We start from the raw sequence: 16,651 nt of genomic DNA on the forward strand, positions 1-16,651 counted from the left end.
CCTAACCATGTTCAAGTAAGATAGAATTATTTATCTGGGCCTTATCCTACATGTTTCAACGTATGAATATATATGGTGTCCTACCTACATGTTCGAAGGTCTATTGAAATTATTCTGTTGCCTACCTACATAGTTCAAGGATAATGAATTAATTCTGTGGCGGCCTACCTACATGTTCAAGGTATGAATATATCTGGGGCCTACCTACATGTTCAAGGTATGAATATATCTGGGGCCAACCTACATGTTCAAGGTAAGACTCTGTGGCCTCTCAGGGGCCTATTTACATGTACAGGGTGAGAATCTGGGGCATTCTTACATGTTCAAGGTATGCATTAGTTTAGTTTGATCTGTGTTCATGAATTTACAATCCACACTGATTCTGAATGGCCAAATCATATCTTGAGAAACATGTGTTTTGCGTAAATCATGCAAATGTGTGAGACTTTTAGTGGATGACCATATCTCTCTCTCCTTCAGAGCCTCCCCAGTTTGTGAAGGAACCAGAGAAACACATCACTGCTGAGATGGAGAAAGTGGTGGATATCCCCTGCCAGGCACGAGGTGAGACGTGCACATTTCTGAGTATCTGTGTGTATGCATATGGATTCATATGTGTCCATATGGACGCACATGTATGAGTTCAGAGCATGATCACATGTGTATCTGTCTGTGTCTATGTTTGTGCATTTCTGTCCCCACATATCCACATATCCAGGTATGTGTGTGTTTACCACTTTTCCAGTATATAACTACCTCTCTCCCTCCTCTAGGTGTGCCTCAGCCAGACATTGTGTGGTATAAGGATGCGGTGCCCATTAGTCCGGTGAAGACCCCCAGGTACAGGGTGTTGGTGGGGGGCAGTCTGCAGGTCAATGGGCTTCTGCCCGACGACACAGGAATGTTCCAGTGTTTCGCCCGGAACCTAGCTGGAGAGGTGCAGACCAACACCTACCTGGCTGTCACTAGTGAGTCTCCATGCTGTTCTTTTTATTCTGTCTTTTTACTCACCGTCTTACTCCTCGCGCTCCCTTTACTCATTCATTTTACATACTTCCTGCGTTGACGTGTACCACTTATTTGAACCCTGTTATCAGAATGAATGAATCGTTCTGTTAGTACACCCCTCCCTCTCTCTACCTGAAGCACCGTCCTCTTATCCGTCTCAGCCTACCTGGTTTATTGCTGCTCTCCCTAGCCCTCCCTGTTCTCTATACCACTCCCTTCTCTTTCTCTAACTCTCTTTCTTTACCTTCCTCTCTTCCTCTCTCTCTCTGTCAGTTCTGCGAGTGGCATGTTCTGATGTCATCTTCTAAGACGTTGATTAATTGCCTGTTGTGAACGGGGGAGAAGGCTTTGTCGCCCTGTGCGTTCCCTTTTCCTTCACTCCCTCCCTCTCTCTCTTTCGCGCTCTCTCTCTTTCTTTCTGGGTTGTGAGTGGATGGTATGAAGGGAATGAAAAGTGGGTGACTGCTGTGTTGATCCTGGGAGTGTTAGAGCTGCAAAGCGCTCGCTGAACACAGATCCAGGACAGAGAAAAAGGTCTGTCTCAGACACAGCCATTAATGTCTGGAGGGGTTTGATGAGTTCCTATTGAAGACAACTTCTTTCCCTCACCTCTCTGTAACCCTCTGCCTGCCTTTGTGCTTCCAATCAACGTGTGTGAAGGGGTGTGTGTCTGTGTGTGTGTGTGTGCGTGCCCGTGTACATGCGTGTGTTTGTCTGTTTTTTTTTCAACAACAAAAAATGACATGCACCTTACCTTCTCTCTCATCAGTATGTGTTGTCTGTGTATTCTCTAACCTGCTCTCTCTCCGTCTCTCGTGTGTGTGTGTGTGTGTGTGTGTGCGCGTACGTGCGCGTATCCCCTCAGGCATCGCCCCTAATATCACAGCTGGGCCATCCGACAGTACAGTGATTGACGGCATGTCAATCATCCTCCACTGTGAAACATCAGGAGCTCCCAGACCGGCCATCACCTGGCAGAAAGGTCAGACTCTCTCCACTGCACCCCTCCACCAGGCACACACTGTGTCATAGGGGAGAAGCAGACTTTCACAATATGTTTCTTCCATTATGATTGAATAATGGACTTAACCAGAACGGAGCAGTCCAATCATAACATTACTCAACTATCTGCAAAAGGCTGGATGAATCCACAGTATCTCCCATGGTACCAGTCTATCTAGCTAATGCAGACAAATACCAGCCATTAGTTTATTACGTTTTTTATTTAACCTTTATTTAAGCAGAGAGTCATATTTTTTATTTWATTTTTATTTTTATTTCACCTTTATTTAACCAGGTAGGCCAGTTGAGAACAAGTTCTCATTTACAACTGCGACCTGGCCAAGATAAAGCAAAGCAGTGCGACACAAACAACAGCACAGTTACTCATGGAATAAACAAACATACAGTCAATAATACAATAGAAAAAGTATATATACAGTGTGTGCAAATGAGGTAGGATAAGGGAGGTAAGGCAATAAATAGGCCATGGTGGCGAAGTAATTACAATATAGCATTAACACTGGAGTGATAAATGCGCAGAAGATGAGTGTGCAAGTAGAGATACTGGGGTGCAAAGGAGCAAAATAAATTAAATAAATAACAGTATGGGGATGAGGTAGTTGGATGGGCTATTTACAGATGAGCTATGTACAGTTGCAGTGATCTGTGAGCTGCTCTGACCGCTGGTGCTTAAAGCTAGTGAGGGAAATATGAGTCTCCAGCTTCAGTGATTTTTGCAGTTTGTTCCAGTCATTGACAGCAGAGAACTGGAAGGAAAGGCGGTCGAAGGAGGTATTGGCTTTGGGGGTGACCAGTAAAATATATCTGCTGGAGCACGTGCTACGAGTGGGTGCTGCTATGGTGACCAGTGAGCTGAGATAAGGCGGGGCTTTACCTAGCAGAGACTTATAGATGACCTGGAGCCAGTGGGTTTAGTGACGAATATGAAGCGAGGGCCAGGCAACGAGAGCATACAGGTCGCAGTGGTGGGTAGTATATGGGGCTTTGGTGACAAAACAGATGGCACTGTGATAGACTGCATCCAATTTGCTGAGTAGAGTGTTGGAGGCTATTTTGTAAATGACATCGACAAAGTCGAGGATCGGTAGGATGGTCAGTTTTACGAGGGTATGTTTGCCAGCATGAGTGTAGGATGCTTTTATTCGAAATAGGAAGCCGATTCTAGATTTAATTTTGGATTGGAGATGCTTAAAGATATACTTCTCCTTAATGCAACCGCTGAGTCAGATTTCMAAAAAGCTTTACGGAAAAAGCACACCATGCAATAATCTGAGTACAGCGCTGAGGCACCAAAACAAGCCATACAGATACCCGCCATGTTGTGGAGTCAACAGAAGTCAGAAATAGCATTATAAATATTCACTTACCTTTGATGATCTTCATCGGAATGCACTCCCAGGAATCCCAGTTCCACAATAAATGTTTGTTTTGTTCGATAAAGTCCATCATTTATGTCCAAATACCTCCTTTTTGTTTCCGCGTTTAGTTCACAAAATACAAATTCACGAGGAGCAGGCACTTAGTCCAGACGAAAAGTCAAAAAGTTCCATTACAGTTCGTAGAAACATATATAATATATAATCAATCTTTAGGATGTTTTTATCATAACTCTTCAATAATATTCCAACCGGACAATTCCTTTGTCTTTAGAAATGAAAAGGAACAGAGCTCACTCTCACGGGAGCGCGTATGACTTAGCTCATGGCATTCTGCCAGACCTCTTCGTCAAACAGCTCTTATTCGCTTCCCCTTCACAGTAGAAGCCTGAAACAAGGTTCTAAAGACTGTTGACATCTAGTGGAAGCCTTAGGAAGTGCAATCAGACCAAATTTACACTGTATCTTGGATAGGCAAAGACTTGAAAACCTACAAACCTCAGATTTCCCACTTCCTGGTTGGATTTTTTCTCAGGTTTTTGCCTGCCATATGAGTTCTGTTATACTCACAGACATCATTCAAACAGTTTTAGAAACTTCAGCGTGTTTTCTATCCAAATCTAATAATATGCATATCGTAGCTTCTGGGCCTGAGTAACAGGCAGTTTACTCTGGGCACCTTATTCATACAAGCTACTCAATACTGCCCCCCAGCCATAAGAAGTTAATGTGAGTCTGGAAGGAGAGTTTACAGTCTAACCAGACACCTAGGTATTTGTAGTTGTCCACATATTCTAAGTCAGAACCGTCCAGAGTAGTGATGCTAGACGGGCGGGCAGGTGTGGGCAGCGATATTGAACCGCAGGTCTCTTTTGCAAATTAACATTGAATACGAAATTAAATCAATAAATAGTAACACTCAATCAATCAATCAGTTACCACAAACAGTTTCCCCAGCTTCCCCTACATTTTTCCAACCCATCAAGACATCAGAGGTCAGTTACAAAAACACATATGAGTGTCCGAAATTAACTGTGTTTCTCTCTCTCTCTCTCTTTCTCTCTCTCTCTCTTTCTCACTCTTTCTCACTCTCTCTCTCTACCCCCAGGTGAGCGTGTCCTAGCCAGTGGTTCTGTCCAGCTGCCCAGGTTCACCCTGCTGGAGTCAGGCAGCCTGCTCATCTCTCCTTCCCACTTATCAGACGCTGGCACCTATACCTGCATGGCCAGCAACTCCCGGGGCATAGACGAGGCTGCTGCTGACCTGTTGGTGTGGGGTGAGTGTGTGTGTGTGTGTGTAGGTGGGAGGAGGGAGTGTCTTGTGCACTGCGTCGGTCCCTGGGTGAGACTCGCTAAATCTTGCACATTTTGATGATGTCACATAGCAGACTATTATCTGATTGGTTGATGGACTTGATCCAGGGACAACGTGTGACTTGATCCAGGGACAGCATGTGACTTGATCCAGTGACAAAATGTGCCACTTGGCGAAATCAGAACATGTGTATTCATGTATCCACTCTCTCTCTCCCCTATAGCTCGTACACGTATCAACACCCCCCCTCAGGACCAGAGTGTCATCAAAGGCACCAAGGCCACCATGACCTGTGGAGTTACACACGACCCCAGTGTCACCGTTAGGTAGGAGATCACACACACACACCAATCACGATGTACAGTGACACAAACGCACACACACAACGCACCCACACACATCCACCAACCAACCCACCCACCGATCAACACACAAACAGAGAGAGAGACACACATAGAAACACAGAATAGTGCTGAGCGATTAACCAAAATGTTGCTTATTTTTCAGTTTTTAAACAACATCGTTCAATTATTTCTCTAAAGATAAATCTGTGCGATATAGTAGGGAGATGTAGTTTCCAAGAGGCTAATATTCTACATAGTTTAGCTCAAAATTACAATGTGTTTTGCATTATTAACTACAATGACCATTTTCAATTGCGCGCCTACTTGTCCCGTCTGTGTGTTCCTTAGGCCTCTGCTACGTTAGGTTAGTGTCAGGCAGACTCTGAGAGAAGAGACAGAAGAATGTGTGATCGAAAGGCATAGAAAGCTGTTGTTTCGAGGTATCTCTACCTGAAAATACATGATCTAAGTGATTGATAGTTGGTATTCAGCATCCATAAAAGTATGCATTATTTACTTTGAAGAACTACTAAAATAGTGATTTTGTCAGACATTTTTGAAACCAAAATTGAAAACTGATAATTTTTTAAATAATCAAACCGAAACCAAACTAACCTTAAAAAAGCACTAATCGCTCAGCATTAACACACAGACACACACGTACACTTTTCTCCAACCTTACATACAACAGCACACACTAACAATGCACAAAATGACAAGGTCACAGAGGCCCGAGCCTACACCTGCTGTGCATGTTAAGAAGCAACACACATACAGCACCTTCCCACCGGTCCTACAATAACACCACTGTCTAAAGCTATTGAGCTGTGTGATGTAGGACACTAATACAAAGTATAGTCAAGTTCAATAGCTGTCAGTATTCAGATCTCGCTCTCGACCTCTCTCTATGCCTTGATGAGTGTGTGTGTGTGTGTGTGTGTGTGTGTGTGTGTGTGTGTGTGTGTGTGTGTGTGGTGTGTTGTGTGTGTGTGTGTGTGTGTGTGTGTGTGTGTGTGTGTGTGTGTGTGTGTGTGTCTGTGTGTGTGTGTGTTGATGTGTGTGTGCGCTTTGCATTTGAGCAGATCATTTGTGATGTGTTTGAATCAGTCTTTTGATATGCTAGTGTCAGAGACAGTGTTTTCCTGCCGGTATTGGCTATCATAACGTGGGAGAGATGAAAGGAGCCTATAATAGACCTGGACTTGCCTTTTAATGAAGAGCGAACCGTCATGGGGATTCTTCAGATTTTTCTGACACACACACACACACAACACAACACACACACACACACACACACAACACACACACACAACACACGTGTGTGTGTGTGTGTGCGAATGTGTCCGTGTGTGGATGTGTGATAGTGTGTGTATGTAGCAGAGAGAGAGTGTGCAAGAGGGAAAATATTGATTGACGCTTTGGAACCACACACTTCTGGCACAAAACTGGCACAAAGTTGTTCAGATAATCTTCTATTGTAGACGTACACTACATGGCCATAAGTATGTGGACACCCCTTCAAATTAGTGGGTTCAGCTATTTCAGTCACACCCGTTGCTGACAGGTGTATAAAATCGAGCACACCGACATGCAATCTCCATAGACAAACATTGGCAGTAGAATGGCCCGTACTGAAGAGCTTAGTGACTTTCAACGTGGCACCGTCATAAGATGCCACCTTTCCAACAAGTCAGTTCGTCAAATTTCTGCCCTGCTAGAGCTGCAACTGTAAGTGCTGTTATTGTGAAGTGGAAACTTCTAGAGCAACAACTGCTTAGCCGCGTAGTGGTACGCCACACAAGCTCACAGAACAGGACCGCCAAGTGCTGAAGCATGTAGCAGCTGTCCACATACTTTTCCCGTTATTTTCCGTATAGTTGACCAATGGTAACTAACATCCAAACTATCTGTGTGTTATACTGTAGGTATGTTTGGGAAAAGGAGGGATCGGTCATCAACGCCCAGTCTATCCCCCGTATCCGTCTGGACCCTGATGGTACCCTTCACATCTCCCAGACCTGGTCAGGTGACATCGGGACCTACACCTGCAGGGTCACCTCCGTAGGGGGCAACGACTCACGCAGCGCACACCTCCGAGTCAGGTAACACCATCGACATATCTCGCTCTCCCTCTTTATCATCCTCTTGTTTTCTCTCTCTCTCTTTCATGCTCATCCTGTGGTGAACAAGAGATGCTGTTTTTTTCTGTTATCCTCGTTATGGCCTTTTTGAAATTCTCTCAAAATATCTTGTTCTCTTTTTAACACAAGCACGCACGGATGCAAAAATACTGTTTTCTCACATTCAACATTTTCAAACTTTCTGACTTTTTGCACACCTTACCTTCATTTTCCACCTCTGACTCATTTTCAGACTCTGAAGACAGTGAAATTTGGCACCTCTCCTGTCTCTTGTCTCTCACCTGTTTCACCCCGCTCCTGTCCAGTAGGCAGTAGCGGTGCGTGATATATTGTTTTATCACAAAACCGGAATTCAACCCCTGACCAGTGAAGTCCACAAAGCATATTGCATCTACAGTAACAGACAGTTACATGATCTACAGCATGGTCAAGCAAGTTAATGTTTCCGACATTTTCGGACCACTTAACAACTATTGATTTAGAACCACAGAGAGTTACAGCAAGTCACAAAGAAAACAGGAGCTGCCTCCACTATTCCAGCATCATTTTAACTTCAACATTTCATCATCAAATCACCTCAGCTTAGTCTAATACAGTGACAACTAAAAGATACCAAAAATAATTTAGTCCAATCAACTTAGGCTAAGTATAATGTGGCTATCCATGGTTCTGATTTGTGTGTGTGTGTGTGTGTGTGTGGTGTGTGTGGTGTGTGTGTGTGTGTGTGTGTGTGTGTGTGTGTGTGTGTGTGTGTGTGTGTGTGTTGTGTGTGTGTGTGTGGTGTGTGTGTGTGTGTGTGTGTGTGTGTGTGTGTGTGTGTGTGTGTGTGTGTGTGTTCGTTCAAGTAGAAAAACATGTTAACTCCCACTAATGCCATCCTCCTCTCTTTCATGTTGACAAAACGGTCTATCACTATTTTGTTATCCTAGGCTACCTGGTTAAAATGCTTGCTCGCTAGCCTAACTTCCATTCATGGGTAACGTTAGCTAGTTAACATAGCTTCTACATCTAGCTACATATTGAACTTCCATCCTCTCAGTCCAGGGCACAACAATGTATGAATTAATGGTTGAATCTGAATCGCCATTACAATCATGGGCCAGCACAGAGAATGAAGTAACACCAAATCCCAATCTCCATCCATGGCTAATTTAGGAAAGTGATCATTTTAACTAGCTGGCTAGCTAACCACCGGAGGACAACAACACAACGAGATGCAACAATTCAAGTTTTTTCTGTCAATGACGTATGCTCTCAATGTGATTTGATAAGAGCCAAAATCCAAGCTGGCTTCCCTTGACACCTTTTTTTGTGCGCCAGGACCATTCACAGTTGAGCTAACTCAGTTTAGCTCAGTTTAGCTCAATGCTGAGTGCAAATTTTGTAATACTTTTTTTTTATCAAGGGAGGCCAAATGCTCGCTGGCTTCCCTTGCCTTCAATGCTACGGGCTAGAGGTCGACCGATTATGATTTTTCAACGCCCGATACCGATATTGGAGGACCAAAAAACAGCGATACCGATTAATTGGCCGATTTGTATTTATTTCTTTATTTGTAATAATGACAATTACAACAATACTGAATGAACACTTTATTTTAACTTAATATAATACATCAATAAAATCACCTCAAATAAATAATGAAACGTTCAATTTGTTTAAATAATGCAAAAACAAAGTTTGGAGAAGAAAGTAAAAGTGCAATATGTGCCATGTAAAAAAGCTAACGTTTAAGTTCCTTGCTCAGAACATGAGAACATATGAAAGCTGGTGGTTCCTTTTAACATGAGTCTTCAATATTCCCAGGTAAGAAGTTTTAGGTTGTATTTATTATAGGATTATAGGACTTATTTCTCTCTATACCATTTATTTCATATACCTTTGACTATTGGATGTTCTTATAGGCACTTTAGTATTGTCAGTGTAACAGTATAGCTTCCGTCCCTCTCCTCGCCCCTACCTGGGCTCAAACCAGGAACACATCGAAAACAGCCACCCTCGAAGCATCGTTATCCATTGACCCACAAATGCCGCAGCCCTTGCAGAGTAAGGGGGACAACTACTTCAAGGTCTAAGAGCGATTGCCGTCACCGATTGAAATGCTATTAGCGCGCACCCCGCTAACTAGCTAGCCATTTCACATTGGTTACACCAGCCTAATCTCGGGAGTTGATAGGCTTGAAGTCATAAACAKCTCAATGCTTGAAGCACAATGAAAAGCTGCTGGCAAATGCACGAAAGTGCTGTTTGARTGAATGCTTACGAGCCTGCTGCTGCCTACCACCGCTCAGTCAGACTGCTCTATCAAATATCAAATCATAGACTTAATTATAACATAAAAACACATAGAAATACGAGCCTTATGTCATTAATATGGTCAAATCCGGAAACTATCATTTCGAAAACAAAATGTTAATTCTTTCAGTGAAATATGGAATCGTTCCGTATTATATCTAACGGGTGGCATCCCTAAGTCTAAATATTGCTGTTACATTTTACAACCTTCAATGTTATGTCATAATTATGTACAATTCTGGCAAATTAATTACGGTCTTTGTTAGGAACAGTTCGCAACGAGCCAGGCGGCCCAAACTGCTGCATATACCCTGACTGCTTGCACGGAACGCAAGAGAAGTGACACAATTTCCCTAGTTAAAAGAAAGTAATGTTAGCAGGCAATATTAACTAAATATGCAGGTTTAAAAATATATACTTGTGTATTGATTTTAAAGAAAGGCATTGATGTTTATGGTTAGGTACACATTGGTGCAACGACAGTGCTTTTTTCGCGAATGCGCTTGTTAAATAATCACCCGTTTGGAGAAGTAGGCTGTGATTCGATGAGAAATTAACAGGCACTGCATCGATTATATGCAACGCAGGACACGCTAGATAAACTAGTAATATCATCAACCATGTGTAGTTAACTAGTGATTATGTTAAGGTTGTTTGTTTATTATAAGATAAGTTTAATGCTAGCTAGAAACTTACCTTGGCTTCTTGCTGCACTCGCGTAACAGGTAGTCAGCCTGCCACGCAGGCTCCTCGTGGAGTGCAATGTAAGGCAGGTGGTTAGAGCGTTGGACTAGTAACCGGAAGGTTGCAAAAACAAATCCCTGAGCTGAATAGGAAAAATCTGTCGTTCTGCCCCTGAACAAGGCAGTTAACCCACCGTTCCTAGGCCGTCATTGAAAATAAGAATGTGTTCTTAACTGACTTGCCTAGTTAAATAAAGGTAAAAAAATATATATATTTAATCGGCCACAATCGGTGTCCAAAAATGACGATTACCGATTGTTATGAAAACTTGAAATCGGCCCTAATTAATCGGCCATTCCGATTAATCGGTCGACCTCTACTACGGGCGGCAACAACGTCATACTCATTCCAACAAGACAGTATCAGATAGATGACCTACATGTAGAGAGACAGATGGGTGCTGTTTGGCTCGCTCTGAGGCTTTCTCCTGTGAGATACATTCAGCCATTTGCGAATTGAAGGATAACTATGGGTCATGGGTCAACCATGAATACACGCCACTGCTCCTATCTGTCTATCTCTCTTTTCTTTTCTATCCTTCTCTCCTAGGTTCCCATAAAGAAGGATTTTGAGTAATTCTTACCTCTAAGAATAGGAAAACGAATCCAGTCATATCTCCTCTGTCTGCCCGCCTCTCTGATGAGYTCTCTGACTATCTGTCTATCTTCCCCTCACAGGCAGCTGCCCTATGCTCCAGAGAACCCTGTGTCTCTGCTGAGCTCCTCAGAGAAGAGGGCCATCAACCTGACATGGGCCAAACCCTTTGACGGGAACAGCCCCCTAATTCACTACGTCCTGGAGGTCTCCGAGAACAGTGAGTGATCTCAGGTGGACACCTGCCTGACGACTCTGAAGTTAATCCGCTGCTCTATTGAGCGCTACATACTTTCAGTCTGAACCTCCTAGAAGTAGTTTGTGTGACTTCAAAAAGGGGTGTTGTCCACAGCAAATTCATCAGCGATTCGATCGTCTCTAACAAATCTAACCAATCAAAGTTTCAAAGTTGATGACGCCATCATGTAGGCAGGCTCTTCCCCAGCTCATTGGTTTCTGGGACCAATCAGTAATGGTCAGAATATTCGCATTCTAGAAATCGTAGGGGAGGGAGGCAAATCCAGACTCATTATGGAGAAGAAACATAATTTTGTCTGGAGCGATGTGGAAAGGTAGCCAGGCAAGGAGTAGCCAGTAGAATGAGAACAAATAGAATGAGAAGAGGAATAGAAGGAATAAGGGATTAGATCATCCACTGATTGTATGTTTGTTCTCTCTCCCTGTCCTAGACGCTCCCTGGGCTATCCTCCTGGCCAACATAGAGCCTGAGTCGACCGCGGTGACAGTCAGTGGGCTCATCCCAGCACGCTCCTACCAGTTCCGCCTGTGTGCCGTCAATGACGTGGGAAAGGGCCAGTTCAGCAAGGAGACTGACCGGTGAGTGGATAAATGAATGAATGTGAGTTAGCTAGTTAGTTAGTAAGCGTGTACATGAGCATGGGCAAGCAGGTGAGGGTCCTCAGAGGATCCTTCTCTCCCCTTATATCATGCTATTCAATGATAACAGCCCACTCAGTCCCCTAGACAACAAGTGTGTCATCCCCTGTCCCAGTACACATTGTCCATGGTGTGTGCATGTGTGTGTTTATCTGCTGAAGGAACAGTATTTGAGCCGATGCAGCCAGACACACACCACCACCTCACTCACTCACTCAGAGAGGGATTTGTGGGTGTCCCGGGAGAGTGTGGAGATCAGGTTAGCTTCACTAGCCTGAGTCACTTCGGATATTGTACAGTGTGTCTCCTTTAAAACGACCGCCCCCCCCCCCCCCCCCCCGCATCCCAAGTGGCACGCTATTCCCTGTATAGTGCACTGCTTTTTAACCAGGGCCCATAACGCAACCGTCCTCTTACACCGGCTAGCAAGTCACGCTAGCTCAAATGCAAACCTTTGGATCCCCAGCCATCTCCAGCTGAGAGTAGAGCCATAGGGCGCTCCCGCCCGACAGCGCAGGGATTCACATCGAGCACTTTGTGCTTCCATTTGATCTCAACTCCGCCTCGCTTCAGAAGCGTCATACAGTATCTCTCTCTAGGCTCTTTGGTTTTGACAGGGTAGGAATAAACTGTAGTGTTTTACTGGATTTAATTGATTGAGCATCATCTGACTGGTGCACTGTGGTCTTAGCCTTTTCACTCTCTGGGATGGTACCTTATGTCTCCATCTGTAGGGGATATTTTAGGAAAAGGCGTAATGATGCTTTTTCCACAGCTGAAATAGGTAGATAGGATGAGCGATTGCTGAGAGGCAATGAAAGACAAAGTGGTTATGACAGAGACAGTGGTTCTCATAGTTGTAGAGAGAAACAGTTCATTGCCAGATCAACAAATCAACTGGGACAGCGTAAAATGCAGTCTTAGGAGTATTGAAATTTGTGTGTGACGTGACCCTCCTCTTTGGACAGATAAACATCCCTCTTTCTTCCCCTCATTTCTCTCTGTATCTTTCTCTTGTTCCCTACTTTCTCTCTCTATCTCCACTCTCTGCAGTGTATCTCTACCAGAGGAACCTCCCAGTGCTCCTCCCCAGAACGTGATCGCCAGCGGCCGCACCAACCAGTCCATCATGATCCAGTGGCAGCCCCCACCAGAGAGCCACCAGAACGGGATCCTCAGAGGCTACAGCGTCCGGTGAGAACACAACACCATGGGATAACAGGATGGGTTGGCTGCTATAACTTCTCTGAATGAAGGAGGAGAGTTGTTATGCTGTACGATAGCACATAACATAAGTAGTCATGTTCATAATGAAGTAAAACCACTGTCTGTGGTTTGATGCGAGAGAACGAGTCGTTTATGGGGTAGGCCTACTGTTGTAGTCTCTGGCAGTTTATCAATAAGGATAAACTCAGTTTACAGTAGGTTTGTTGCTGGTTGTGTCATGGTGTAGACCAAATAAGGCGGTAGGCATTCTGTAGATATTCCAATCCTTTAGAGTTAGAGCCAATGTCGTCATCGTCATCTGCTCACTCTGGCGAGTGCTGTAGTCTTGTGCTCTGTTTCCCCCTACTGTAGATGTTATGTACTACAGTCCCTAGTATGAAAACACTCTGGCGCGTTGTCTCAGGTACCGTGATACAAAAACGCAAGAGTTGAATGCCTTGTTCTCCGACTAAGAATCCGTTTGTGCTCAATTTCTGCACCCCCGGTGGCCTTGTGGCTACAATCGACTCATACTAGATTGCCTTCTCAGGTATCGTCTAACAGGTCTGCTGATGGAGTATCAAAGTAACAACATCTCCAAACCAGACCAGACTAACCTCTCTCCTCCCTCTCTTCATTCTCTCCTACTCTATCTCTCCTCTCAGGTACCGTCTGACAGGTCTTCCAGTGGACTACCAGAGTAAGAACATCTCCAAACCAGACGTGACCAACCTTCTCCTGGAAGATCTTATCATCTGGACCAATTATGAGATTGAAGTGGCAGCCTACAATTGGGCGGGGCTAGGAACCTTCAGCCACAAGGTCACTGAGTGGACGTTGCAGGGAGGTGAGTGATCCTGGATACTCACTGCTCATTGGCCCTTATGCTTGTCAGTCAGATGTGAACTGGAATAATCTCTGCTCATTGGTCCTTATGCTTGTCAGTCAGATAAATACTTAGACAATGTGGAAAATAAATGTAATGGCAAGGATTGTACCTGTGGAGTTGTTAACTTTGTATAGCTATTTAATGACTTGACACATAAATTAACTTGTTAAGTAAATATCCATGCCTGTTTTGAGGACATAAGAAGGATGTTCAACGGGGATATTTTCTTGATACCGTTCATGTAGAAGACAACACAGTCAGTACTTGGAGTTAGCACGCACGTCAAATAGTATTGAAGTCTTGCTGAATGCATTGGTTACTTTCTGAAGACAGGTGTGTGTCTTCCTGTTGCATCCTCTGTACGCTCTGGATAGCACATTACCTTACACTACCTTGGCAGTAGATTTAAAGTTTGAGGCCGCAGATGCAACGGGAAAGCAGTAAGGTTACAGTGTTGTAATGAGTCCTGAGCCTCGGGATAGAAGAAGAAAAAGAAGAAAGGGAAGGTGTGAAGAAGTGAATATGGCGGCCCCTGCCCTGCAGAATCAATAGCAATACCTGGGATATAGACACATACTGTAAATTCTTCCAGCCAAGGCTGTCCAATCTATAAGGTGTTTAGTTTAATCTCATGTTCTCTCTATCCATTCCTCTCACTTCTCCCTCTCTCTCTCTCTATCTCTCTCTCGCTCTCTCTCTCTTTCTCTGATTCTCTCTTCTCCTTTTTTCTCACTTATCTTCCTCAGTGCCGACTATAGCCCCCAGTAAAGTTCAGGTGGAGGCCGTCAACTCCACGACCATCCGTATCACCTGGGCCGCCCCTAACCCTCAGTTCATCAACGGGATCAACCAGGGATACAAGGTGAGGGACATCATAAGACACAAGTCACCCTGTCACTAAGGGCAGTACCATCTAATGGGTGATAGACACAAGTCACCGTGGCACTAAGGGCAGTACCATTTAATGGGTGATAGAACTATGGCTGCGAGGTTAGAGACAGCCTGTCATTAGGTGCAGTCTCATCGATCAACTAGGTGATAGAATGGTACAGGCTGGTACATGTCTCATACTGTGTCACAAGGGGAAAGAGATATGCCACTACTAACCATTGTGAAAGATGGCTTCCAATTTTTTATTTGTTTCTTTGACTTTCATTTTCTGAGCATTTTACCAGCTATCTATCTTGTGGCTTACTAGATCTGGAAGTCGTTTGTTCAATCTCTCCAGCCCATACTGTTAAGAAAGCTGGTTTTGTTATTTACAGATGTACTTGATAGGATCAGAATGAGCTGTATGGAGAATGACTGTTTAGAGTCAGCTGTACTGGAACTTCATTCTGTAGAAAGTCTTTGAGATGTGATGACACATGCATTGTGTTCTCTCTGGAGAGTTCACTTAGCAGGACATCTCAGGCGTCACTACTCTCTCTGACTGCAGGGCCTGTCCCAAGAGAGAGGTTACTGGGAGGGATGGAGGGAGGGTGATGTTTACTGTTTATTTCTCTTGTCAAATTCTTATTTACAATGACGGCCTACCCCGAACGACGCTGGGCCAATTGTGCGCTGCCCTATGGGACTCCCAATCACGGCCGGTTGTGATACAGCCTGGAATCGAACCAGGGTCTGTAGTGATGCCTCTAGCACTGAGATGCAGTGCCTTAGACCGCTGYGCCACTCGGGAGCCCCCTTTTGTGTCCCTTTGACATTTTAAGTAGAAATTGTGCACCAATATTGAATTTTAAAAGCATGTTATATTGAATGAAGTGCACCATAGACCACATGGAGAATTCAATAAAGCTGATTTTTTATATGAATAAAGGCTTGCTAAAATGTGAAATTTCTGCATTTTTTACATGTTCCTCCATCAACCCACTTTGTACAAACATTTTCCCAATTTCAGCATCATTGTAAAGGCCTAGTTATTTTGCTGCTTTGACAGTCATTTCTGAAGATGATTATTTATATTCCACGTGATTAGTGATTCATTTGTGTCTGTCCCTCATTTTAAAGTAAACCCTGTAATGGCAACAATTTACCCCTTTAAAATAATGTACAAATGTATAAATGATTCACAGCAGGTGACATGGTTTGGGTCTTCTAAACAGCATGGTGGAAAAGGAAGGAAATCTCTCTCTTTTTGGTATATTTATAATTGTTTTATCATCTTTGACTGAGGTGGTCTGTTTGCTTAATTTATGTTAGGAAAACTTGAATTTGATGTGTGCAACATATGTCTAATTCCTAATTTCATGAACACCATGTGTTCCCATGCTCTTCACCACATGAGGAATAATGGCTGATCTTCACCTAAAACCTCAACTCTGTTATCGTCAACCCTGTTAGCAGCCCAACAGTTTGATATTATATGTGAGTTTATTTGTAGAAGGGATACTTAAACAATGTGGAATGTTGGATTTATCAAATAAATGCTTTTAAATAATAGTTACATAAGTTTCCGTAACAGGGTTGACAGACAGTGTGGTGAAAGTGCAGATAAAATGCTGTTAGTTCTCAGGATTTTAATGCCTGAGATGGGAAATGTGTTTTCCCGTAGGCTAAACATATCCTCCATGCAATTGAATGTTGAAAGAAGATATATTTTAAAGTTAATTTCTTAAAAGTTTGCATGTACAAAAGGCACTCATTTTGTGGAACAACCAATGTATGTGCTTGTTCGTGAGTATGAGGTGTGTGTGCGATAGCTTGTGTGTGTGTTTTGTATGAATGAGTGTGTTTTGAATGAGGTGTGTGTTTTGTATGAGGTGTGTGTTTTGTATGAGTGAGTGTGTTTTGAATGAGGTGTGTGTTTTGTATGAGGTG

At 43.6% G+C, this 16,651-nt stretch overlaps 1 protein-coding gene across 1 annotated transcript in view; it reads left to right on the forward strand.

The window, feature by feature from the left end:
* The window catches only part of sdk2b (sidekick cell adhesion molecule 2b), a 152,956-nt gene that overhangs the window by 82,584 nt on the left and 53,721 nt on the right, over positions 1–16,651 (forward strand). Inside the window, exons 12-22 of the mRNA XM_070445038.1 lie at positions 481–564; positions 774–968; positions 1,874–1,990; positions 4,516–4,683; positions 4,945–5,047; positions 6,991–7,167; positions 10,923–11,059; positions 11,529–11,676; positions 12,790–12,930; positions 13,608–13,789; positions 14,578–14,693. Of these exons, the coding sequence (XP_070301139.1) occupies positions 481–564; positions 774–968; positions 1,874–1,990; positions 4,516–4,683; positions 4,945–5,047; positions 6,991–7,167; positions 10,923–11,059; positions 11,529–11,676; positions 12,790–12,930; positions 13,608–13,789; positions 14,578–14,693 (1,568 nt within the window). The remainder of the gene's footprint in view (positions 1–480; positions 565–773; positions 969–1,873; positions 1,991–4,515; positions 4,684–4,944; positions 5,048–6,990; positions 7,168–10,922; positions 11,060–11,528; positions 11,677–12,789; positions 12,931–13,607; positions 13,790–14,577; positions 14,694–16,651) is intronic.

This window comes from Salvelinus sp. IW2-2015, linkage group LG8, assembly GCF_002910315.2.
Source record: "Salvelinus sp. IW2-2015 linkage group LG8, ASM291031v2, whole genome shotgun sequence".
Taxonomy (NCBI): domain Eukaryota; kingdom Metazoa; phylum Chordata; class Actinopteri; order Salmoniformes; family Salmonidae; genus Salvelinus; species Salvelinus sp. IW2-2015.